This window comes from Melopsittacus undulatus, chromosome 6, assembly GCF_012275295.1.
Source record: "Melopsittacus undulatus isolate bMelUnd1 chromosome 6, bMelUnd1.mat.Z, whole genome shotgun sequence".
Lineage (NCBI taxonomy): Eukaryota > Metazoa > Chordata > Aves > Psittaciformes > Psittaculidae > Melopsittacus > Melopsittacus undulatus.
This window is the reverse complement of record NC_047532.1, coordinates 29,434,653-29,460,503: the sequence shown is the minus strand read 5'-3', so window position 1 is coordinate 29,460,503 and position 25,851 is coordinate 29,434,653. Positions and strand designations below refer to the sequence as shown.

The 25,851-nt window shown below is 49.5% G+C and overlaps 1 protein-coding gene across 3 annotated transcripts in view; it reads left to right on the top strand.

Moving 5' to 3' along the window:
- Positions 1-1,749: 1,749 nt before the first annotated feature.
- PBX1 (PBX homeobox 1) overlaps positions 1,750-25,851 on the top strand; it is a 132,776-nt gene continuing 108,674 nt past the window's right edge. The window contains exons 1-2 of one of the 3 annotated variants that reach the window (XM_005147070.4): positions 1,750-2,269; positions 4,785-4,858. In XM_005147070.4, the coding sequence (XP_005147127.4) occupies positions 2,079-2,269; positions 4,785-4,858 (265 nt within the window). In that variant the 5' untranslated portion in view covers positions 1,750-2,078. The remainder of the gene's footprint in view (positions 2,270-4,784; positions 4,859-25,851) is intronic. The other 2 variants (XM_034063585.1, XM_034063584.1) reach the window with 2 other exon arrangements.

Here is a 25,851-nt window from a genome sequence, read left to right as displayed (position 1 = left end):
ACATTTCAAAGTGACAAAAATCAAAACATCTCACTTCGCCTTCAACCACTTTAAAACATTTTAATGGTTCGAAAGGAAATTTCAAAATTAAAAGTCATGTTTTGCTTAAAACACTGGAAAGTGTTTCATTAAAAAGGAAGAGTGGAAGCAAAACAATTGCCTTTTTTTTCTTTCCAGTCAGCCTGATGGCTTTCCCCAGCCTGTGCTGAGATCAGGAACCGGGGCTGGGCCCATCTTCTGTTCTGTTATGGGGGTCCTGGGACTGGGAACCTTCTGATCTGAGGAAGGGACAGTCTGATGAAATCATCTCCCACACAAGAAATTTTTATATCAGCATAACTGTTTTATTTATTATCTTTTAAATATCATTTGCAGGCGAGCCTGGTCCCAGGGCCATCCTTGCTCACCAGCTGATGCCTACAGAGGTCTTTTTGGCCACAGGACAGCCTTAGATGACTGGCAATGCACAAAGAGGTTGCAGAAGTCCTCCCCCTCCAGAGTGCATTACATGGTGACATTTAGGTCTAGATGGCAGCCTTGGTAGCCTCGGGACTTCTGCTAGCTTCCCGTGCCCGGATCAGGCAGGTGTGGGATGTGGCACCACTGTCCTGCGGCCCCCCTTGTAGGAATCACGTGGGTCAGTGGAAGAGGAAGCAGAGAAATAGCATCATGAGGTGACACTGGCAGCGGAGGTGAGAGGGCAGGCTCTTCCATGGGGAGCTACATCAGAGGGAGTCACTGCTCCTACCCAGAACATGGAGCTGATGTTGGGACACCTGGGGAGTCAGAGCCAGCTGGGTGGCGGGGGACGGCAAGGAGACCCCTGCTGAGGGGCACAGGGGGACTGTGGAGAGCAGGGAAGGCTGGCGGTGGGGCACGGGGAGGCCGAGGGGAGTAGGGTGCAGCAGGGTTGAGGAAAGACTGGCGGGATGTGGGAAGGGGAGCGGCGAAGGTGGGGTAGACATGAGCCCGGGGGGCGATGGAAAGCTGAGGGGTGCAGCTCTGAGGGGATATGGAAGGCGGACCGGGGCCAGAGCCGGGGCTGGGGGAGGCACGCAGAGCGGTGCATGGGGCGCTCCGCAGCCGAGCCCCTGCAGGCCGCCGCACCGCACTACCCCCTTCACCTCTTCTTTGGCGGCCGAGGCCGCTTTAAGGCGCGGGCGGGGCGAGGCCCCCGGCCCACCTCTGAACCCGGAGATTGACGGGCTGCCGCGGAGGAGGCGGGGCGGCCGCGAGGGCCGGCCTTGCCACCGCCAATGGGGACGGTGGGGCGGGCAGGCGCCGCTGCCCCTTCCTCCCCCCGCCCCCCGGGCTCCTTCGTGCCAGTTTGAGGAGTCCGGAGCCGAACAAAAGCGGGCGGCGAGGGCCTGGAGCGGTGCGCGCAGGCCCGTTGGAAGGGGGGGGGGGGGGGCCGGTTGCCGACTGTGGAGCGGTGCGGGCCGCCAGCCAGCCCCGAGCTCAGCCTGAGGGTGGGGGAAAGTTTGGAGCCCTCCCCCGGAGAGCGGGGGCTCCGCCGCGCTCCGGCTCTGGCCCCGGCAGCTGCGGCGCTGCCATCGCGGGCGGCCGTTCCGCTCCGCCCCGCCCGTTGCTGCCTTCTTCCCCGGCGCAGCCACTGCCCCCACCAGCCCTCCCGCCGCCTCCCGGGCGCGGGGCTGAGCTGCCCTCCTTTTGGAGTCGCCGCCGTTTCCCCTCCCTTCCCCGGAACCCTCCCTCCTCCTCCCTTCCCCTTTTTCCCTCCTCCCTCCCTCCCTCCCTCCTCCTCCAGCAGCCAAAGGGATTTTTTCCCCTTTCTTTTCTCTCTCTCTCCTTTTTTTTTCCTTAATTTTTTCCCTCCTCCTCCTCCTCTTCCTCCCCGCCGCGGAGCTGGGCGCCAGCGTGAAGGATAAATAAAAAGCGAAGAGGAAGAGGCTGGGGGGGAGGAGGAGGAGGAGGAGGAGGTGGGGGGGAAGAAGGAAAGAAGAAGAAGAAAGCGAGCAAGAAAAGAAAGCGAGGAGCCAGGCTGCCAGCCCAGCCGCGCCGCTCCCGGCAGCCAGGGCAGGAGGCGGCGGCGGTGGCGGAGTGGGGGCCGGCGGCCGGCGATGGATGACCAGCCGCGGCTGATGCACACGCACAGCGGGGTGGGGATGCCGGGGCACCCGGGCCTGTCCCAGCACATGCAGGATGGACCAGGCGGGGCGGAGGGGGAGGCAGGCAGGAAGCAGGACATCGGAGACATCTTACAGCAGATTATGACCATCACGGACCAGAGTTTGGACGAGGCGCAGGCCAGGTGAGAGCGGCGGCCCGATCCGGGCGGGGGGAAGCGGGGGACAGGTGCCGGGGAAGTTTCCCCTGCGCCCCAACCCGGCCTTTGTTGTCCGGCGGGGGGAGCGCGCCCGGCCGCGAGGCGCAGTGGGGAATGGGGCTCCTGCTGCGGGGAAATTGGGGGAAAGGGGAGAAAAGGGGATGGGTTAATAGCCCCACGCCTCCGTCTAACTTCGTGGCGGTTTCTGGGGTTCGCGGCGCCCCCAGCCCGCTCTCCCCCCATCTTCCCGCTTATCCCCGGCCCCTTCCCCGGCGGGGTCCCGAACTCCTGCCCGAGCGGGCGGCCTGGCTTTTCTCAGCCTTTTTGGGGTGGGGATTAATTCCACAGGGACATGGTTGTTGGAGCAGGCTGCGCGTGCGGGGCACAAACTGCTGCTCCGTTTGTTAGGGGCATTAATAATGTTCTTTAGGGCCCTTTAGCGGTGATATTTTTAAGGCAGTCCTTTTTTGCTCTTGAAGGATGCACGTAGAAGCTTTCTCTTTATTTTTTTTTCTTCTTAATTGCAGTGATATTTAAAAAGATTAAAGAAAAAGGCTGTAAAAGACGGTAACCGAATTGTCCCCGGCTACAAACAGTGCAAACCTAATACGCACCTTCAAAGGCGCTAACAAAAGTTAAGGGGGGGGGGAAGATAATCTCCCATCTGAAAGCGCAGTTGAAGGGATTAAAATAAAATAAATAATTAAAAAGTTGCCCTGAATTGCCTGGGGTACCTGTGAAATTTCTTCTGGGCTGCGGAGCTCCTAGGTGTGATGTCCTGCCCCTGGCATTCGTGCCCCATGCTGGAGCAGATTGCTAGAATACATTGTTCTTGGAAAAATGCATCTCTCAGCCCCGAAACTCGCTTAGTAAGAACTTCCAGAAGGATAGAAGTATCCCCCAAACCTCAGCTTACATCCACTGTGCCTCCCCAGCTTGGATAAAACTCCCGCTTACCAAAAAAGCTTGTTGCTGGGCTGATTTTCTTGCGTTTTTGCAGAAGCAGAATAGCTGTGAGGAGAAGGAAATCATGCCCTTTCTCCCCGGCTGGTCCCGAGAAGTGAGGGGGGTTTCCTTCGGAAAGTTGCAGGAATTGTGTGTGTTCCTGCCTGGATAATTTAGTGTAGTTAATCAAATCAATAAACCCAAACCAGAACAAAGCTAGCAGAAGGCTTTATGGCTTTGCCTTGCTGGACTGTTTCAGCTATTTCCTCACAGTACTTATTTTTTATTATTTTTAATGCTGAGCTGCCAAATGCGCTGTATTTATCAGTGATGTTTGGCTTTGCATTTCCTCCATGCGTTCTACTATTGCACTGTGGTTTTGCTGCCTTTTTTTTCTTTATTAAACGAAGTTTTTGGAAGATGCTAAGTGCCAGTATTATTTGTAAGAGGGCTCCTGCAGCATATGTACGTGATTTGTGCATACCCAAATGTCTGCACCCATCTGGGGGTGCTGATAAGGGGACGCTGTGGTTCTGTAAGGGTATACACCTTTGAGAGACTTCATCAGATGTATAAATCTTTTTAATATGTTGTGGGTGGTGGGGTAAGTAGTGTGAATGTTTGCCAGATGTTCACATTGTCTTTTGCATGTAATTTCGGTTGGTAAACAGAAATCCCGTAGCCGGCGCCTGGTAGCAACAGCCCTTTATACAACTAAACCCTTGGCTAAACGATTGTATAGCTTAAGAGAAAAAAATAAAATAATACAGCTTCTTTGCCTCAACAAGCACATGGTGGGTTTTAAAACCAGCCAATTAACTCTCCCTGAGACTCTCAAAAGCCACGGGAGAACGGTCAGCTCTGAAATAATAGCAGCCAAAAAGAAAGGCATTGAATAGCATGCCCTCCCCTGCCCAGAAGCAGCCGGCTGTGTTTTTAAATGTTTACTGTCCCAATTGTAAAGAATTAAATTTTAACACTTGAAGATAAGCTGGATGTAATTAGCATGGAGGCAGAGGAATGGGTTTCTCTCTCCATAGGTGAGCGTGTCTCTGTGCTCCAAGTTCCACACTGAAATTCCCGGAATTGACAGCTCTAAGCAGAGGATCTTTCCAGTGCTTGGGCATTGGGGGTCTTATTTCCCCCCTGCTTTGCAGGGTGAGCCTAATAAAGCACATGGCTGAGTTTAATATCGAAGGTGGGGGATGGAGAGAACTCAGTGCACTATTGAATAAGACAGTTGAACCCAGCTTGGCTTCCAAATGCTGCTGGCTTCTGCTCAGTGCATCGCCTGGCTTGCACTGGTGGTGGGAGCCGCTCGGTGGCAAAGGCGATTTTCAAGCCATTCCTAAATTGGCATAATTCATCTCTGCTGCGTTAAGTAGGTGACTGCAGCACTGGTGCTTAAGTCCTAGCAGGGATGTTAGAGAGGCCAAAGGGGGCTCAAACCTGTCCCTTGGCCTCTGGCACACATATGCCAGTGGGTTGAATTTGGAAAGTTACTCCTCATGGTGACATTGTAACCTCACCTTCCCCTCCTTTCTTTTCTCTTCAGGAAACATGCTTTAAACTGCCACAGGATGAAGCCAGCCCTTTTTAATGTCTTGTGTGAAATCAAAGAAAAAACAGGTAGGAAATCAATGCTGTTGGTTATTTATTATTTTTATTTTTGGTCTTTGAGGGTTTTATTCCACCAGGTTTGTGTCGTTGCTTCCCTTCCCCTTCACTGCCCCCCAGAAATATTTAAGTGGGAAGAAATAACTTGCAGGTATTTAATGCTTCTGGCAGTGGACTTGCATGATGTGGTTTGTGTTTGGAAGGGAAAATATTGTGGTTTAATTTCTATTGTACAGTCTCTTTATTTATTGCTTTTTCTGGGGAGAAGAAAAAATCAAAAGCCTTGTAATTTCTCTCTTGCTCTAGTTTTCTTCTTTAAGACATGGCACTTTGGAAAAAAAAAAGATTAAATCTGAGTACTGAATAGGGTAGGAAACCCAACAAAATTGTGCACTTTTACTACTATTAGTATTCAGGTGAACGTAAAGGTTTCTTTTTTAAAGAAAGGGTTAAAATGTTCTTCTCTGCCAATCATCCTGGCTAGTTCATGTAAGAGAGCATTGTCAGTTGCCTTTAGTGAAAGCAATATATTAGATCATTAGTTACTTTAGGGTACTGTTGTTTTATGGCATGGGGTGTTCTCAGACTTCTAAAGAAGCTAATGGCATGAGAGCGTTGATTCTGCCATTTCCCACTTTCCAGACCTCCTACCATGTACTAACACACTTATAACACATCCCAGGGGGGCATTTAAATTTTAAAAGCAACAATTAAAAAATAGCAGTCATCAATCAAGGGTGATCTTAAACAACAGATGCTTGGGGAAGGACATTTAGCAACATGCACCACTTATGTATTTGTTGGAATCTTTTTTCTTAATTAAAAAAAAATGGGGGGAATGATGGAAATTCAGTGGTGGGAGGGTAGCAGTGTTCATCTCTGCTGTTGGCTCTCTGATGTGACCAGAGTTGATCAGCTTTTCCATGCCGATGTAGCTGCCTTGTTTTAGCACGCTGCAAGTACTTGACTTCCCCCCATCCCGTTTCAACAAGGACTGTAACAGTCAATAATTCATATCTAAGCCATATAAGCAAGGGCATGACATGAATGAAAGTGACAATAAATATGATTGCACACCCAGTTGATATACATTGATAGTTACACATAAAAGGGAAACAGCTTTCAGAAACCTGAATCTGGGTCTTTTTTTTTTTTCTTAAATATATATATAAAACCTCCTAGCATGAGCAGCTGATTGAAAATACAATTACTTGACTCCTGCAATATATATAAAAAGACTAAGAGGGCCCTTTGTTAAACGTTGTTTGTGCAGCGTGTAGCCCAGACAAAGCACCTACTGATGGCATTCGGCTCTGTGAAGTCCTCACGGCTGCATGGCTGGGTCTGACCTTCCCAAGGAGTCCTTTCTAATGGAGTTCCCATAATATCAAGCAGTGGGTTCAGTATGGGAACCTCCATACAGTTCATCTGATGTAACATAAGGGAGCCTGCCTAAAAATCAATTTTATGGGTTTTAACCCTGTGTGCCACCCCAAAGAAAAAGAAGCCACCAAGTTCCTTTTCTGTCCTCCTTTCACTTTGTGTGAGCCAAAGGAAATGTTTGTCTGACTTTTCTCCATGTGTGTAATGATGTGTACATTGCCCGTGTAGGGGTACTTTTTGGCAGGGTAACCGATTAATCCCAGCTTGGGTTTACTGTTGGTGCAGTTGCAAAATTAGGGGAATGCATGGGGAATCTGTTAGGACCAAGCCTGGTGGGAAATCCAGGTGACCTTGGGGATGCTGTAGGGTCCTGGTGAGCTGGGAAGGGATGGAGAGCCATAGTGACTGGGTAGGATAGTTTGTTTATGAGAGAAAATTGAGGGAGAATGGTGTAGGGCAAAGTGTGCTGCTGGAAATAAGGAATGTTCAGGTGTGGGCTGGGGCTTCTTACAGGGTTTTAAATTTTATTTGTTTATTTGGCTATGGAGCTGCTGTATAGAGGTCTGTTCAGAGTTTGAATTGAGGTGGCTTTTGGAGTGTTGTTTATCTACCCTCAGATATGTTTATGGTGGATTGTTTTACTTTGCAAATTCAAAGACCCCCCCCTCCCCCATCTGCATCCCCAAAAGTCACACTTTGTAGGGAAGCAAATGGCCAGATGGTTTTGTTTTCTTTTATTTTTATTATTATTATTGCTTTGTGGGCCAAATGATAGGAGGAAGTTAGCCTTGTTTTTTGGGGGACTGAGGGTACTGCTTGCTTCTGTTTGCTTACCCCTTCCTTGTGGGCAGGAGTGTGAAAGTTGAGCCAACTTATCTCTTCCCACTTTCCATTTTGCTTCCCAGATTTTTGCATGTGTTGTATTTGAAATCCTGGTGATTGTTTGTGGTCACTGGTGGGTGTTTGAAAGTGCGTGCGTACATCTTCCCCCTGGTGTTATGATGTGCAGAAATGTGCGTTCAGTTACCCCGCTGCCTGATTTAAGTGACTCCAGAGCCTTACGGAGACTTTACCGCTGCCTCTCGCAACATTATGGCTAATATTTCATAGAGTTAACGTTGTCTTAAGCAAACCCAAAGTGTCCATAAAGTTCTTAGCAAAAGAGGTCGTCTGTATTGGCCAAAGAGTTCCCTTTTGCACTTGAGCTCTTCAGTTATTTTAAAGCATTATAAACACTTCAAATAATAATAATAAAAGCTCGGTGGGTTGTCTTTTGTCTGCAACCTGGAGATTACTGCTTTTGATGTATGTTTAAAAGTAATAGAAGTTGAGAGGTTTGATCGAAGCAGGGGTATGTAGTAGGGAAAAAACATGGCTTAAATATATGTGTAAGTTGTCGGCATGTATTTGGTGTGTTTTCACTTGCTGTTGGTCGCTTTGTTGCGAGAGAAGGGGCAGGACGGCCTTCAAACGGCTGGCTGGCTTTTTGGAATAATAATTATGGAAATGGAAGGCATTGTTGTCCTAAATACAATTGATTCCTCTGTCAATAGGGATTGAAATCGGAAACGGCGATGCTGATTTATAAAAAGTTTGAAGGCAGGGGCTCTGTCTTTATGTGTGTCCCCCCCTTGTGTTTTTTTATTTTCTCTCTTTCGGTATGTTTTTTTCTTTTCTTTAAGCTGTTCTCTGCATGAGCAGAATAACTAAGCAGAAGAATCAGGCAAGGCGTACACAGACGTGGGGTCCTTGGATGGCAAACTGGAAAATATCTGCTGTCAAAATGAAGCAGCATCTATTTCAGCTGTGAGCCTTTCTCAACTCCCATCTCGTTCGGCGGGCACTGGCGGAGAGAGGCTGAGCACAGGATATATGACCATTTAATCTGATTCCTCCTCCTTAAGAGCTTTAACCATCGTTTCACTTTCTCTGCTCTTTTGGGGGAGGTGAGGACATCGAGCAAATTTTGCTTTTTAAAAAGACCCTGATTTTGTCTTTGAAATCCCACCGTTTTTATTTTCTTACCTCCATCACCCTTCTGTGCTGAAGGAATTCGGGTTTAAAAGAAAAATGTACATACCACCAATGGGTGGAATTTACAAAGTGGAATATTTATAGACAGCACTGATCAGCTGTGCAAATGTTGTTGAATAATGGGGTTTGTTGGTGTGTTTTCTTTTTTTTTTCTTTTAAATTTTTTGAACATAATAGCTATATAAGGTTCCTCTTAGCTACCTTTCCCTGTGCATTATCTTCACCAAACTTAACTCAAATCAGATCTTCGGAGGAGGTAGGATTTTTTCCCCTTCTATTCTTCCTTAACACCCCTTTGTTCTCTCCAGCTCTGTGTTCAATTAACACCCCCATCGCAGAACTGTAGGGTTTTTTTTTTCTTTTTTTTTCTTTTTTTTTTAATGTCTGTTACTGTATTTCACTTCTGACACCTCTCTTATTATTCTTGCCTGCTATTTCTCTTTAATATAGCAATTACGATATGGGGTTTCTTTCTTTCTTCCTCCCTCCCTTCTTTTCCCTTTCTCCCCCCTCAACTACAGCCCCACCAGAAGTGACACAGGGAGAAGAGAGGCAGCTGTGGTGCAGGCAGCACTGGTGTTTTTGGGGTCCAGGGCAGAGCTGCAAGCAGGATATGCTGGCAATCCCAAAGCCTTTTGGGTGATTTTTTTTCACAGGGCAGGATAGGCAGCTTGCTTTCCTTGCCTCCCCCTGCCCCCGACCTCCCCCCAGCCCTTCTCTGGGGTTTTCAAACCCTGCCCTCCTCCTTACCCTGCATTTCGACTGAGGTTTCCCAAGGCACAGGGGAGAGTTAAACATCCCGATTTAAATTTCAATGCAATTATTGCGCCTAAGGCTTCATTCTGCTTCTGTAAAAGCACATAATGAAAGTGCTGCTGCTCCAGCCTTGGAGAATCTGGGTTCCCGATCTGCTTTCGACAGGTCCAGCTCTCACCCAGCTGCTTTCCCTCTTGCCTTTGCTTTGATATTTATTTATTTTTATTTTTTCCTTTGAAGGCAGAAGTTGTGCTTCTCTCCCCCAGCCCAGCAGGCTTCCTACAGCGGCAGGGTCTGTAGGGGCAGTCTGGCAGGTCGTTGGTGTTACTGCCCTTGGGGCAAGCAAAACATTTTGGGAAGGCTGGCCAGCACTGCCTGAGAAAGCGTTTTTGCAGTTCACAGTTAAATTGCTTCCAGAAACGTGATGTCTTCAAGGGAAAGGAGGGAAGGGAATGTGCATGGAGCAGGAAGATAGGGATAGTTCAGGAGGGAAGGTATCATCTGGGAGACCTTGGCTTGGTGGAGAGCTGTATTTCTGCAAAAGCAGTTTCTCCCTCCGGGGGCTGGCTGGGAAGGTATAGAAACCAGTCACCCTAATAGGACATGTCCCGGTGACAGGAAGGAGAAAGGTCTTCAGGGCTAGACCTGTATCACTGCAGTGAGTCTTGCTTTTGGGCTTTCCTCTTCCAGTGTGGCATTGTCCATCAGGGCCTTGCTAGGGACAGATTGCTTTGGAGGAGTGTGCTTGCAGGGAGGTTTCTCTTTTTTCCTTTTTAATTTTATATTTTCTTCCTCTCCCCTGGTAGCATGTGGTTGGAGCTCTTTGAAGGGAGCAGGCTTAATTAGTTTAATCAAAATTGGTCTCCTGCAATCCTCCAGGGGAGGAGGTGGGAAGCACAGGGCTGCCAGTGGGTTCTTCCTCCCATTTCCCCCCTGCCATCAGCCCTGTTGGCAAAGCAAAGAAATCAGGCCCGGCTTTGGCACAGAGTTACGCCTCCTGAGGGTCTCCCTGCAATTTTGGGGAGCACGGGAGCAAACCTGTTTGGTTTTGTTTCAAGGCTTTGTGTAGTTTGCCTGATGCTAAGTAAACTTTGTTGAGATTGCAGCAGGCTGAGAGGATGCTCTTGGAGGGTCTGCTGGGTCCCATCACTGCCTGCCCCATCTGTTTGCTCCTGGGGGATGGATGAGCTCATCTTCCTCCCTCCCTTGATCCCATGCTTCCATGTCCCCCAGCCTTTGCTTGCATCAGCCTCCCCAGGTTTTGGGTGGTGGTGGCCACTGGGTGCATGTATTTTGGGAAGGAGGGATCTGGAAAATTGCTGTGCCAGCAGCCTGCTCTTCGGATGCTGCCTGCTAACAGCACTGGAGGAGAAGGAGTATTCATGTTCAGTTAATGCATGCCTATTATAGGAAAGCTAGCTATATTAACCAGATGCATGCATAAATAACAACCAGAGCATTGTCGTATGTAGATGTTGGGTGTCTTCCCTGCTGCCATGGGTCTCCCTTCAGTCCATCTCCCTGTGCCTCTGCATGGTCTTGGCAGCAGGCAAGTGTTGTGGGTGAGATCAGGGAAAGAGATCTTGTTACCCGGCCTTGTAGCTCCAAACAAGAAACTCGTAAGATCTTTCAGGCCTAAATTTCTCCAGGGAAAAATGGTTCAAGTTCCCTTATTTGAGACCTGCAGAGGGATTTCCCCCTCAGAGCCCTGACTGTCTGTGAGGAGAGCTTTTATAAATGATCTCAAATGCTAGACTTATTCCTGTTAGCAGGCTCGTGCTGCTTGCCGGCCCTTGGTTTGAGGGCAGTGGCTGTAAACAAAACGCAGGGGAACTCTGAGACAATTTCATCTGTTTTTTTTTTCAGTCACAAGGAAATTACCGCATGCAGCAGTTCTTTAGGGGAGTAGGGTGGTGGTTTAAATGTAAATGGCTTAGTTTGCAGTCAGATACACTAGGCTATGCTGCTGGTGGTGCTTCTGCTGAATCAGAGCTGGGCATTTTGGCGGGGAGAAGGGAGGAATGTAGGATTCCTCCTCTGCCTTTGATTCACCTCATTCCCCAGTTCCTCCTTTAATCCTGGAGCTGCTGCCTTCTCTGCTAATGAAGCTCTGCAAAGGGTTTTGGGATCTCTTGGAAATCTGCTGTGAAGCATTTTATTACTCTTTTTTTCCTTCCTTTACTTGGAATTGGTGTGCTTTGGAAGGCAGGAGAGCCTCTTGTATTTTCTCAATGCAGCTAGTGCAAAATACCAGGTAACCAGTAGGAGCAGGGGGCAAGTTTCCATCTGAAGATGTGGTATTTTCTTTCTACGTTTTATTTTTTTTTCCCCAATTCCTGCCTTGCATTCCTGTATCAGTTTTCCCATGCAGTGAGTTTAACCCTCCTTGTAACACATGCTTTGCCTTTTTTGGGAATTTCTGTGGGGCAGGTGGGCTGTGCAGCCCTGGCTCCATGCACCCTGGAGCAGGATGCCCCTGCCAAGCTTCATGCTTTTTAGGCTGAATATTTGGGCTTTTGGGTGCTGGGCTGGTAGAAGTGATGCTCTCATGCACTGCAAGGATGTACAGTGCCTAGCACAGGGGGACTCCGTGCTGGGTCAGGGTTTGGAAGAAGGTAATGTGATTTAAAGCAATGGATCTGGTTAATAATCTCCAGCAGCTTCTGTATACTCAGGGGCTGCTTGTATTCCCAGCCAGGTGTTTGCAGACTGGATCAATATGGCCCTATTTGCATGGGGCTGTCCATAATCTAATAAACCAACCTCAATCTGTGTCCTTTGCTTTCCCCAAATGTTGACCCAGAGATGATCCCAATCAGATTGGACTAGTAAGTGTTCCCCATGATGGGAGAAGCTGTTTGTGAACAGTGTCTGGCCCTGTTACTGTGGCATGGGGTCAGATGTGGCACCCCAATGCTCTCAGTGGGTACTGGGTGCCAAGGCTGTGCCCTCCACCAGAGCCTGGCCTGTGTGAGCACCCTTGCTTTTTCGGTGTGCTGGATGTTTATAGGTGCTGCGTGGTGTTTTTGCAGACTGTCGCCTTGCCAGTGTGCTCCAGAGGCACTGACATCATGGTTTTTCCATGAAATCCCTCCTATTATCACATTGCCTTTGGGGTGCATCTGCTGGGAACCCCGTTTGGAACAAAAAATGATGGGTTTGAGGGCTAGGTGTTTGGCAGCTTCTGCTGAAAACTGTCTTGGAGGTGTTGTGCTGCCCGCTGACTTAAATAAAACAAGGTGGCAAGCAGTGTAGGGATAAATTACAGAAAGCTGTGGCCTGAGGAGGCTGTGGGCTGAATACATTGAAGTGTGGTGTTTTCAGGCCAGCAGCTGAGCTGGGCAAGAACTCAGGTGATGCTTTCTCTGATGCTGGGGGATTGGTTGAGCTGGAATTAGCAGTTTGCAACCATGTTGATTAAAAAAAATACATAAAAGCACTAAAGAATTAAGTCTTTTGGCCTTGTGTTTGTGAGCTGTACCCCTGTGTGTGTATATACATATATATATATATGTATATTTATTTATTTTAAGCTGGAGAGCCAGCAGTCCAGTGGAGGGGATGGCTGTCTGGGGAAGCTGGTTCGCTGGGCTGCAGTGCCTGCTAAAGAGCTGTGTGCTGTTGCTGCTGCTTGGTGTTTTAGGGAGGTCGCCAGCACAGAGAATAGAAATCCCCTTTAACACTGTGAGCGAGCTGCACACTGTCACTGTCCTCTCCCTGCCTAGTCTTTTAATTATAGGAGAAGCCTTACCCAAAATAGCTTTTTTGCTTTCCGTAAACTGATGGGCTGTTTACCACGTCCCTCCTTTTTTTTCTTTTAAATATACTGATAAATTGAAAACCCTCAGAAGCCAGTGCTGTGAGGAGCCACTCTAATATAAAATGATAACTTTGTCATTTTACTTCAGCCTTGGTGAAAAACGAGTGGAGCCGCCTTTGCAAGCGGGATCAGCCTGTCTAAATGCTGGTGGCTGGATTTTTGTTTCTTGCTAGAGTGCAAGCCCAGAAATTCAGTTCATCATTTCTACATCCCATTTTCGGTTTCACAGGCAGTGTTTTGTAATGCTGCGTTTGGCCCAGCCTGGCTGGCCTGCCCGTCCTTGTTATCAGAAGAGGAAAATCAAGTTTCTCTCCTGGTTGGATAACATTTTAAAATTCCAGAATGATGTCGATTAGCAGAATTAGCAGTGGCAGGTTAGCCGGCAAAAATACCCTTCCAGTTGTGAAGTGTTCATTCCTGGTCACTGTTCCTTTCCCAGCTCCAGTGGTCCCAATCCCAGATATGTCTCTGGCATGGGAATTTTTCTCTCCGTTCAGTGTGATGGTTTCCTTTGACATTTGATACTTAAGAGGCTGGAGCCAAAATGAAAGTGGATCTGCCCATAACTTTCTGAAATGTGCTTTCTAATTTCAACACTAATGTTTCAAAATGCAATCTGCTAGTGGGTATACCTTTGCTTGTTTGCACACATCCTTTTTGGTTTTTTTTTCCCCTGTGCAGTGTTTCTCTGGTGAAATGTTCAGAATGATACAATACCTGGAGCCTCTGGATAGATTAGTCCGTGGCCTTATGCTTTGAATTTAACTTTTAACACCAAGTCTTTAATTTTAAAAGGTTGAAAATGTTTTAACTTAGTCCTTTTTTTTGTTTGTTTTTTGTTTGGGAGGGGGATGTTTGTATGCAAAATCATTGTTGCAGTAATAATTGCAAATATTGCAATGATATGATTATTGCAAATCTCTAGACAAGAGACACAGTTCACAGCGCAAAAGAAATGAATTGGAAGGAGTCGCAGCTGTCAATCCTGACTTCCTGGCTCAGGGCACAGCCTCCTCGGTACGTTTTATGTAAAGGTGCAGATTTCCAGAAGGGCATTTGGTGTAGGAAAGTTGCAGGAAGTGGGACATGCTCCACCACCATGGTGGAGGTGATGTTTTGAAGGGTTTATGACCTTTGCTTTGCAAGGGGTTACCTATTCTGGTATGACTTTGTGAAGCTTCTCACTGCTGTGCTGTGCATGTGCCTGCTGTGGCCATGCTCCTGGTGCATTCCATATCTGGGGGGAGCAGGTGGCAGGAATGGTGTTTTCAGTGAATATATTATTCCCCCAGAAAACCCTGGCTGTTAGGTCTGGTCAGCAGATGTGAAGTGTCGGATCGGTATTGGTGGTGGGAAGAGGATTTGCAATATACTTTGCTAATGGAGGAAAACCCAAGGAGCAATTCTGTGATTTATGCTGTCAGCGACATGAAATGAAGCCGTCTGAAGCACTTTGCTCAGCAAGCTCTTAGTAGGCTGCTTCTTCCTTCTTACCCTCGTACGTTATGCAGATTTTTCCAAAGAGATTGTTTCTTGCCTCTGTTGCTGGATGGACAGAGGTGGCTAGGGGACATGGACCCCTTAAATGCATTTGGAGGCACAAAGCATTGAGCATGGGAGCAGGGAGTGAGCAGTGCTTGCTGTAGCTCGCTCCAGAGCCCCAGTGCAATTCTGTCCCCAAGCGGCTGAAAAGGTCATTTAGCATAATGGCAAACGTTTAATTCTTTTTTTTTTTAATCTCCACTATCTCAAATAGTCAAATTAGCATCCTTCCTCTGCTACAGGAGCTTCTGGCAGGGGCGTCCCAAGAAGGATTATCAGTAGGAGCGCCTGGGCCAGGGCTCTTCCTCTCCCAAAGGTCCCTGGCTGCTATTTGCACATCCCAGTGTCTGACTGCAGCTGGCATTTCCCCTGTTCGGTGGAATTTACTTTCTGCCTGGCGAGGGCATTGGGTAACATTTGCGCACCTGGGCTGCTTAAGCTGCAGAGGGGCTGGGGGGATGCAGCGGAGAAGGTCAGGGGTCTCTGCTTTCCTTATGGGCAAGAGGGAGCAGGGAGAGCAGCTGATGGATACTGTGTCCTCTACCTAGGCTCAAGCAGCAGAGGGAAAACTATGTTACCTGTGGAACTATATGGACCCATATCTGACCTTGGGTGGATGTGGGCTTGGCCCTGTCTGTGGAGAGCTCAGAGCCTGCTTAGCTTCCTCTTGTGGTGGATGGATCTGCTGGACAGGCAGCTCTGGGCAGTGGGTGCTTGGTCAATTTTTATTGTGGCAAAGGTGCTATATTTCCATTTGGATTTGCAGTGTGTTCTAGGGAGGTGTGCAGCCTAGGGTGGGATTTCTCCTTAGAAATAGCTCTTTTGCATCCAGGTCTAAAAAGCTGTGGGGTCCTGAGTCATGGGCTTTTTGGGGCGGGGTGACACGGGCAGCAGTGTGATAGCATGGCTGGAGATTTAGGGAGACTGTTCTAAGGGCAAATAGGGATTGTTTACCATGAGAAACCCACACGTAGGAGGAGATGAAATGCAGCAAAGGGTGGTGTTAGGGGAAATTCCTTGTCTTCCCATGCTCTCGAGGCAGGTGGCAAAGTCCGTGCAGGTGGAAAGACAGATTTTTATTTCCCTTTTTCTGTCATGTTTGGTTAGATCTGGAAATGTCCTTTGGCAGAGGCAGCATGCCTGGCTGGCTGGGTGCTCAGGGGCCAGGGCAGAAGGTGAGTGCCAGGAGGGCTATGATGGTGTGGTGCTTCCAGCCCCAACACGTGGTCAGAAGCTGTGGGCACGGTTGGTGAAGCATGCCAGTTCTGCGTGCTGAGGCATGTGGCTGCGGGCAAGGGTGGTGGATGGACCTGCTTCAGCATCCATAGGCTGCAGCTGAGAGAGGAGCTGTGCAATTTGGAGAGGTGCCTGTAGTTTGTGTTTGAAAGGAGCCCCATTAGGATAATTTTTAAGCTCCTGTTTAACCAGAAGGCTGTCTGCTGTTTAAGAGGGACAATGCTTGTGTGGTAGGTCTCCTGTCATGCTGCATTCCCTCTTCCTGGTCCTTTCTGCTTTTTTAAGTGCTCTTGCTTCACCCTTTGGGGATGCTGAATCTGCTGCCCCATGGGCAGCCAGGCTTCCATCAGCACCCTTGGGTAGTGATGCTCTTCTCCCTTGGGCAGCTCTTTCCAAGGATCATCTTGGACTCTTGCCCATTGCATGTAGTCAGCAGCTCCACATCTCTTCCCTCTACTGGTGCTGGGTCTGACCGTGGTTAGCAATAGCCCTCACAGGCTCCTGGGGAAAGCTCCTCCCTGTGCCTCTCCAGAGGCTCTCTTAGGCTTGGTGAGGAACGTGAAAGAGACCTAAATGAAGAACAAATGAAAACCATATAAAGACAAATGGAAATCAGATTTAGGAAGCAGACGAGACAACCTTTTGGAAGGGGCGGGGGGGGCTGTTTGCTTTAATCAGTCTCCTTGGGTTTCAGGCAATAATAAAGCAGATTTGTTTTCTTTTACCTCCTCCTCCCCCAGTCCCCTCTCTTTTCCTGTTACTCACTGTTCTTAAAACAGCCCTGGATCCCACAGCACCAGCATCTCCTGCCCAAATTCTCACCTTCTGCAAACGGGATTACTGGCCAATCCAGCTGACATCTTGACCGTCTTTTCCCATCTCCTGTCTGGTACTCCCTGTTGGGAGCTTGTCACCTCGAGCCAGCCTGCCTTGGCTGGGCTGCTTGGGATGTGTCCCTCCCACTGCCAGAGGAGCTATCTGGACTTTCTGGAGTAAGCAGTGGAAGAAACTCCTCCAAACAGGCTGAAGTTTTCTCTGTACAGTCAGTTTGTCCTGGCATGCTCTGCTGTGTATTCTAGAGACAGTTCACAGTGGCTAGCCATGCTTGGAGGAGATAAACGTTTCTCTGCTGGAGAACTTGGGCAGTGTCCCTGAGGTGTCTGAATTACCTCCTAACATGTGCTCCTCTGGGATGTGGTGGTGGCTGGTGGCTGCAAGGAAGGATCCTGCCCTTCCGGCCTCCACGAGTGTGTTGTTTCCCTGCAGAAATGTGTCTCCTTCTCCTTCCATCTTTTTTTTCCCTGGTCATCATCTTGGAGCACAGCAGGTAGCGCTTGGGCAGGCTGAGTCTGTGTGCAGCTATGGGTCAACGAAGCTGACCCCTTTGATCCCTTCCACTTCCAAGAGTCCTGGTGGTAGTTCTCTTCCCAAACAGAAAAGCCAGACTAAAGTTGGGATTAATGATTCCCATGACCATCTCTGTAGCTCTTGGTCTCCTGTACTGGGCGGCTCACAAGGGATGAAGTTTTCCCACCTTGAAGGTGAATCTGTCCCCTGCATGCTACTGTGTGCTCAGTCAGGGAGGTCTCAACTATGCTTTCTGTGACTGGACTGCTGCAGCATACAGGGCTGTTGTGGTTGTGTCCCAGGCAGAACTTTCTCATACGGAGTTGTTTTCTATTTGCTGGTGGCAAGCAGAAAGACAAGGGATCCAAGGTAACTTCTGGCATGTTCTAGTGGATTGCTCTTTGGTTTTGTAACCCTCTTAATCTCTGTTTTATGTAAGATTCCCCATCCTGGAGAGTATGTTCACCCACTCTACTGGGGTGTGTTGGGAAGGCTGGTGGTGAGCAGCCTCCCTCCAGTATGACCCTTAGATCTACAATTGCTCATGCCTCAGGCAGAGACTTTCAGGGTGCCAGAGCTGTGTTCCCAGCCAGTCTGTGGGTCCCCTCCTGTGTTCAGGTGCAGTGTGCACGGGGTGGTGGAGTGGTTTGTCCACGGCACCCTTCACCTCCCACACTCAGCAGGGTGCTGCTTGTGAATGCTTCAGAATTGCACACACAATTGACAGACAATTGCAACCATTTTCCTGTGTGGCTTGGCACATCTTGTGCCTAGGCTTTGCCAATAATCCTTGATGGAGGCTGTGTCTGATGGCGGCATCTTAGCTCCTTCACAAGAGCCACTGGGGAGAAAGTTTGTGTGGGTTTGCTGCCCAGGAGGGGCTGATTTAATAAACGTTTGCAAGACTACCACAGGGCTTTCCAGCTGCAAACTGGTTTGGGTTTGCTCTGAAAACTAGAGTGAAGCAAAAGAGCTGATGGTGCCATGTGGTGGCTTTTTTGTATCTCTGAGGCTGACACAAGGGGAATTGCTTCTGTTGCAGCACAGGCTTGTTCAGTATGGCAGAAATCGCTCTTGTAAACCTTCACCCCGGTATGTAACTGTGCTGTAGGCTGTCATCTCCCCCAGCTTGTGCAGGTGGGTGCTTTGGCACCCTGGCCCTGGATGCAGAGCAAAGCTCCCTATCCTCACTGTATTTCATCTTCCCATGCTTCCAGAGAGGTCTGTGCATACTTCTTGTTGCTGCCAGCAAGCTTCCCTTTCACTGTGCCACGGTGGGGCTTTTTAAAAATTTTATTTTATTAGGAAATTCCCATTTGGTTGCTTTAAAAAGCAACCCTTGTGGCTGGCCCCTGGCCCGCCGCTAACAGATTTGTTTGAGAAAAGGCTGCGCTGGCATCCTGCTTTATTGAACATGCCTCCTGGGAAGGCGGTTTGAATATCCTTCTGTCTCCTCCGAGCAGTGAGCTCTCAGGACTGCCTGCCGCCATGGGGATGGGGAATGATCTCCTCTCCCTTTCCCTCCCACCCCTTCCCCTTGTTCAAGCCTCCCTTTTTTTTTTTTTCCATGGAGGAGAGCGAGTGCTATGCACGGTGCGTCCTGCTCCATGCGGCTTTTCTCTTTCCCCATGGAGTTCATCCAAAGTTCGTATCCAGACGATGAACAAAGTAGCTCAGACCTTTTCCTGACTCCTCACCCTTTGTCCTCATCACTTAGTGACAGACAGGAATCAAATGCCACAGACAGGCTGACGGGACAGGGCTGTGTGAAAGTCCTTGGAGGAGGAGGAGGAGGACTGCAGTAGTGCTGGATAGATGGGAGACTTGTGTTTAAACTCCTCTCTCCCCCAGTAAAGAGCAAAGCTGCTTTTACTTTGAAGGGCCGAAGGGATTTCTTTTTTTCTTTCCCCCCCCCCCCCCCTTTTCTCTTTTGGCAGAAACCGGATAAATTTTTAGCGTCAATAGACATAGGGAAGAAGGACCGGATGGAGTGTTTAGCACTGGATGTGCCTCCTGTCAGGAGCAGGGGAAGGAAGGGACTCTAGGCCCTTACAGATCTGCCTGCATCACCTCTCTGCTGGAACAGGGGGAAGAGTGGGTGTATGGTCCTGGTCCCCATCTATTTGTAAAGGCTACATTGCCCCGGCTTGGTCTTCCATCTCTCCAAGAAAGGTGGCTTGGTCTGGTATTGGCTTGGTCTTCCATCTCACCTAGCTTCAGGGTTCCCCTCTGGGCAGTGGGTGGGTAGTACACCACTGAGGGTGCAGGGGAATGGGGTTTAATGTCAGAGGCTTCCCTGTGCTGGCAGGCAGGAGGCACAGGGTGGTTTAGCTGGGCAGCTGCTTAGGTTGGGCTTCTCCCTGTTACCAAAAGCTGGGAAGGGACCATTTCCTGAGCTGGCAGTTGGGGCACTCAGGAGACTTGATTCTGCCTGTCAGGAAGGGAAAGGCCAAGGAAAAGGAACAATTTAGCTTGTTTGTTAGCACATCTCTGACTCAGAATTGGGAAGATTCCTGATGGGTATTTATACTTCTTCCAGATGTCCTCCCCACCATTCACCTTCTTTCCTTTTTTAAATGAAAAATAATGACAAACTGGAAGGTCTGGAAGTCCCAGTTAAAGAAAAGATGGCAGCACCTTATGCCAGAGCTTCTGTGGGGGCTTTCATTGGTGGTGTAGCACGAAGCTTGGTAGAGATTGGAGTGTAAGGATCTCAAGCCTCCAGGGAGAGGAGGTCTCCACAAAATGTAAAAAACCCTTTGCTTGGGGCTGCTTCTCAGGAGGTGCTGCAATCCTGCAGAGATGTGCTGGGCTGGGGCTCTCGGTCCAGGATCATCTTGTGATTGAATGCCCTGTGTCTGTCTCTGGGAAGCAAGGACCTTCCCCTTGATCTCCTAAGGGTATCCTTCTGGTGCAGGCAAGTGGCTGCAGCCTGTCAGAACATTGTATCTGTTGAAGCCTCTGGAACAAGCTCCAGGTATGTGGTGCATGGCAGGGCTTCAGCTGCTCAGGGCCACCCTGTTGGCAGGGAGATGTGAATCTCCTGGCTGTTGAGGCACGGATATGTGATTGGGCAGGGAGGGGAAACACTGCTGTCAGAAAAGGACTTTCAAAGGCTTGGAAGAGCCCTGGAAGCTGTGAGTGAGAGGATGATCTCTTGGGTTCCGTTTACATGTTGAGAGAGACTGCTCACAGCTTAAATGAGCAAGAATAATGTTGGCTTCTCTATTGGCAGAGGAAAAACCAAATTGCTCAGCAGTCCCAGAACTGAGCAGGGAGCTGGGGTGACCAGCTCACCCCAGGGCATGTCAGCTTGAGTCTCTGCCCCTAGCCTTGGCTGTAGCATTCCACATGGCTCTGGCCACTGTCATGAAGCCTGCTGCTCAGGCCACTTGCGGGGTTCATCTCAGAAGCAGCAGGAAAGGGGATAGGAAGGTCCAGGTTTTGCCCTCTTTTGTTTGCTGATTTTGCAGAGGTTGCTGATCTGGGCTGTGGCCAGCTTGTCTGACTCATAGGAATCATCTCGCAAGTCTCCTACACCCTCCATTACCTGATTTGAGCACTTCCTGGTGTGCTGTCTCTCACTGCTGTGCCATCGTGGATCAGCAGCTGTGAAGGGAGCTGTGCATTTGTGCAGCTTGTGTCTGCTGCAGGCTGCTGCAGCGTGTGGTGTTGGGACTGGGCTCTGGGTCTTCTCTGTCACCCTTTGCAATGCATGCTCCTTTTGCTAGAGACTATCTTTCCCGACCCTGTATGTGGTCTATAAATGTTTTTACAGAGACATTTGCTCTGTTAGAGAGGCAAAATAACGATCTCCTTGCTTGTGAAGAAGAGCAAGCTTTGTGGCTTTGCTTTTTTTTTCCCTGTCCCCTGTGCTGTGTTGCAGTTAGCAGTAGCACTTGGGTATCGTAGGGAGTAGTTTGGGGGTTCACTTTCCTCTCTCCTGGTTGCCGTAGTGCTGCTGTGTTTCTGTTCATAAATGCAACAGGTCTTATCTGGAGGAGAGAGCATTTTACTATCCACAGGCTCCTGCCAGCACTCCCTATCGCTGGTAATGGAGTGGGTCAGCAGGAGGTTACCAGAGTCGAGTCAAAACTCTATGTGATGATGCTGCAAGCTGAGGTCTGTGTTGAGCAAAGGGGGGTGTGAGACATGCTTGGAAACCCCTTGCCTTGCAAGTTGGGGAGGTCTGCTGGAGTTCCTGACTTGCCAGTTGTGCCATGAATTTTTTTGCGCCTGGCTTTTCTTCCACTCCCCTGCAGGGAAGCTGCTGGGGTGTGTTCCCATCGGAACCTCATATCCCTGCACAGTGCTTGGTTTGGCAAAGGGCTGTTGTTGCATCAGGCAGGGCTGTGCCCAGTGAGCATGGGGGGAAAGTCCCCATGCTTGTGGCAGGAGCATTGCTCAGTTATAGTTAAGTATTGTAACTCCTCTCAGGTGCTTAGGAAGGTCTGGTTTTGTGGCTTGCTTCCATGTGCCACACCTGAATTTCTCTCCTTTGCGTCCTGGTGATTTGCAAGATTTGTGTGTTTGGTGTCTTTTCTGGCCTGTGGCTGCCAGGCTTGTATGTGATGTTGCGCAAGTGGCTTGCATCTTGAATACAGTTTGTGGGTTGCTCTTTCAGAGCTCGAGAGGACAGGCAGGTGCTGGTTTTGTATGATCAGGACTCTCATTTCCAGTGAGCTGTGGAGCAAACAACCTTGCTTAGAGTGACAGGGAGGTGTTTTGAGCTCTTGAGTGGTGTCGGGATGGCTCCTTGTTGCGTGGGACAGGAAGCTGTCAGGGTGTCTCACCTACCTGGTCACTTGCAGAGAGAGGGATCCTGGATGCCCTTGTGTGCCCAAGAAGTGGGAGTAGGCTTGTGCAGGACTGGGGGCTGAAGAAGGAGCACCTCCCATCTTGCAGAAGGATTAAGTCAATGGTGGGGTACACTCTTCTGGGATGGTGGCTGTGGTTTGGGTTTCCCCTAGCCGAAGCCTGACATTTGCAGGGCCTCAGTGCAAGTTGTTGGTAAAAGAGGAAAGTGGTGTCCTGAAAATGCCCTCCTAGGTGACTTAGGCCACCTTTTCAGCACAGTTGAGAGTCCCAGGGCTGGTAAAAATTAACCACTTGTTTGTGGTTGTGGGCTCCCCCCTTGGCAACAGTCTGTGTGCCTAGGCCTCCCCTGTCAGAAGGGATTTGGAATGTAGGGGAGAATTGCCATCTGCCTTTATCCATTCCCTGTTGGGCATTCCAGCCACATCGAGTGTGACAATGTCCCACAAGACACGTGTTCAGTGCTAAGCCAGAGCTGAGCTTCCCTACCATCTCCCTCTGCCCCTGCTTGTCTCCTCCATGGTGGTGCCTTTGTCAGCCGGCCAGAAACCTGCAGCGCCATGGCCAGCCTCCCTGAAGTGCCACTGATGCGGCATTCGGGTCGTGGCCCCCCTCCCCGCCTCTGCCCCAGCATTTATCAGCAACCTTCCTTCCCTCCCAGCAGCCAAATTCTTTCTCCATGCCGTCATCCTCCGGCCAGAAGCCGCCCTGTCCCCACTCTCCCTCCCTCCATCCGAAACCAGCCCAGAACTGCTGGGCAAACATTTTGCCTGTTGTTATTACAGTATTCCCATCTGCATACTTAGTCATAAACCCCTTTTAATTCCAACCCTTTTCTGGGGTGGGGTTAAGAGTTCAAACCCATCATTTGTCTTTTTGGGGCTGGAGGCTTACAAAAGCAGCCTGCAGTGAAATTGTTCAGGAAGACGGGTCTGAGAGCGAGCTTAGGGGGTGGAAAAGGGATAGGGGGTGGTAGGGAGGGGGTTGCACACAGGAGTGGTGGTTGTGCAGTTTCCCCCTTCCAGAGGAAGGCTTTAGATGAGGTTTATATGGGGCTGGCTGTGACAAGGGGGTGCTGTCAGCCCTCCTTTCACACACATCCCCCCCCCCCCCCCTTTCCCCTTCTTGTGGCTCACTGGGAAGCTGGAGGTAGATGGGGCTGGCCCCTTCACAGGGAGGCATCAAGTTGTGCCACTGCTGGTCTTGCCTTGTTTGCTGGAGTCTTTGGATAATGGAGCACTGAAAGCCAAAGAGGAGTGTTCCCAAACTTCCAGGGAGGGAAGCAGCCCCGGCTCTGTGTGAAGACCCTTCCAGGAGAGCCCCCCAGGCATGAGGCCATGCTGCTGATGCTTCTGTGATGCAATGGATGCTGCTAGGCTCCCTTCGCCCAGCTCACCATGTCCTTACTTTAAAAGATTGTCACCTCCTTGCTTGGGTTGGTGAGGGTTCAGCACCAGGAGTGCTGGCAGTCCTGTGCTCACCTCTCATGCTGTGAAGGCATCCTTAGGGCTAGATGAGGTCTTCCCCCAAGCACACCTTCCCCACTCTCTCACCCCTCCCAAATTAAAAGATCTCAAGAAGAAGAAATAATTGTAATATGTATTTGGGTTGACAGAAATGCCGTACACATTTGTGCAGTTCAATTTCCAACATGTTTCAATAACAAAGACTCTCTTGCTTTGCTTTTAGGAAGCATAAAAAGATGGAAGCATCTTGTATTTACATTTTTAAAATTAAAATATTTGCTTTTTTCATTAAAAGTATTTCTCTGAAATTTGACTTCAGTTTCATATTGCAAATACCTTAATGATTAATTCAGTTCCCAAGTTTATGCTGTAAAAAAAAAAAAAAAAAGTCCTGAAAGGACAGGTATTTGGGCAATTCTGTGTGAAAATCACTCAAAGGCAGGAACCTTCCATCCTCCTCTCTGCCACTGCTGATCTGTGGTCGTTACCCCATATGGACCACCCTATGATGGCCTATCGTGCAGATTCCCCCCCCCCCCCTTCGGTTTTCTTAGATGCGCAGACTGGGCACTGTGGGTATTGAACAACCGCAGAAAAATAACCTAAGCAACATACTCTGTATTTCTAGCAGATCAGGTAGAGGCTTTCTTAAAAGCTTGCCCCAGTGTAGGTAGGCAACATGATTTTGCAGCTATATCCAGGTGGGTGGAGTTGTGGGGCTCTCCCAGGCAGGATGAATGGTCTGAATTTGCATTAAAATCAGATTTACTGTTTGATCCCCTGAATTGCGATGAATTGCTGGATGGTTATTAAGCTGCTGCAGAGGGAAGGGAACTTGTCACATGAGAAATTTGGGTTTGGTCCCCAGTAATTTCAGAGGCATTTTTCCTTCTGGACTGAACAGTTTGGTCTCTTAACGTGGTGATAGTCAGCATGCATTAGACCTGCACTTTCCTTCTTGCAAGTGTGGACGGGGAAGCCCTGCTGTGAGCAAAAGCGGCTTGTGAGCCTTTCTGCACGCCTCTGCTGCGGGAGCAGGAGGGGGAGCGGGTGGAGCTGGTGGGCTGCGGCGGCTTTTTCCAGCTTCGAGCGTGCCCGGGATCGTGCGCTTGGAGCGCGGGGCTCTGCCTACCTGCCCTCCGCATGCTTGGCAAGCCGCGGCTTGCAAGGCACGGCGGGTTCTGCGCGCCAGCTGCATTGCTTGCTCCATGCTCCCTCTCCTGCTTTGGAGGGGAACTGGGTGGGTTGTGGCCAGCCACCCGTTTGATTTGCCTTTCTCAGTGAGTGCTGCTCTTTCCCCCCTGCTGCATGGAGTTTTGGAAAGGAGTTTTCCCCGCTACTGATCAGAGGCAGTGGTTGCTTAACTTAGCTGCGCTGGCTGCTCAGAGGTGCCTGAGCAGATACTTTGCAAGGTGTGCGTGGTGTTCATTAGACCTGTTTAGCAGGAAGCTTATGTCTCAAAAAAGGACTGGCTGGCCTGCCTGGTGTGGGACAGGAGAGCAGGCTCAGCCCTTGCATGGGAGCCAAAAAAAAGCTGTAGGTTTGGTTTCTTGGCATCATGTATTGTTGAGTGATCCTGGTCAGGTCACTGCTTCCTTGCTGGCTTGCCTGCGTGGTGGCAATGTCTGTATCTGTGGATCTTGCAGCTTGGGTTGTTGCAGAGAAGGGAGCATGCCTGTTGTCCTCTGCTTGTGGCCTTCTGTTGTGCAGCAAGGGTCTGGTTGGGTGACACGAGTCATGCACTTGTAGGGACTGGGTGGAATATTGGGCAAGAGAGATATTGGAGTTAGCTTTGAGTTTTCTTCTGGGGATCAAGACTAGTGATCGCAGACGTGTTTGAAACCTTTCCCCACTTTCACATTTCCATTCTCAAGGCAGATGCATTTGGGTGTTTGCAGGCATTGCTCACCTGGGGTGCAAGGGCTGTGCATTGCCACACCATCTCCTACCTCCTGCACAAAGCTGCCTCCAGCAGGAGGAGATCGGATGTGTGGAAGGGCACTGGGGTTATGTGACCTGTGTCGGAAGATTTCATTAAACCAGGGTGGAATTTGTCTTGCTTGTGTGTACAGTTTCCCATTCTTCTGCAAACAGGGGGCTTGCCTGCTCCAGGGGCTGGAAACGTGGAATATGTGTGCTCCTCCTGTTCCCATCTTTCTTTCTATTCTTTTGTGTTGAAGGTGAGAGGGCTTGTGGCGTTTCTTCCCTCCCTGTGCTCACCTGCACCTTTTGCTTTTCTCCTGTCCAATGCCTTAATTACAGCTCATGAAACAGTGTGCCGGTAAATCTTGGGAGAGGTCGCTCCTGTCACAGGCCAGCCCTGGAATGGGGATCACACCATTCCTGCTCCTTCCTGACCAGGAACACTTCTCCACCATTACTCCCTCAAGCTCTCTCCCTCTCTTCTTAACGTGCTGGTTGTGTAATTGTTGGCTGTTTGTCTGCTAATGATTATAAATTAGTGGCCGAGTGTATAAAAAGTTAATGAAGTTCTGTCGGTGGAACCATTACGCCTTCCCAGGCTGGCACGTACAGGTCAGCCAAGCCGGTAAGAAAAGCCAGACGTGGAGTCCGGCCTTTCAAGGGATCAGATTTCAGCTCACTCT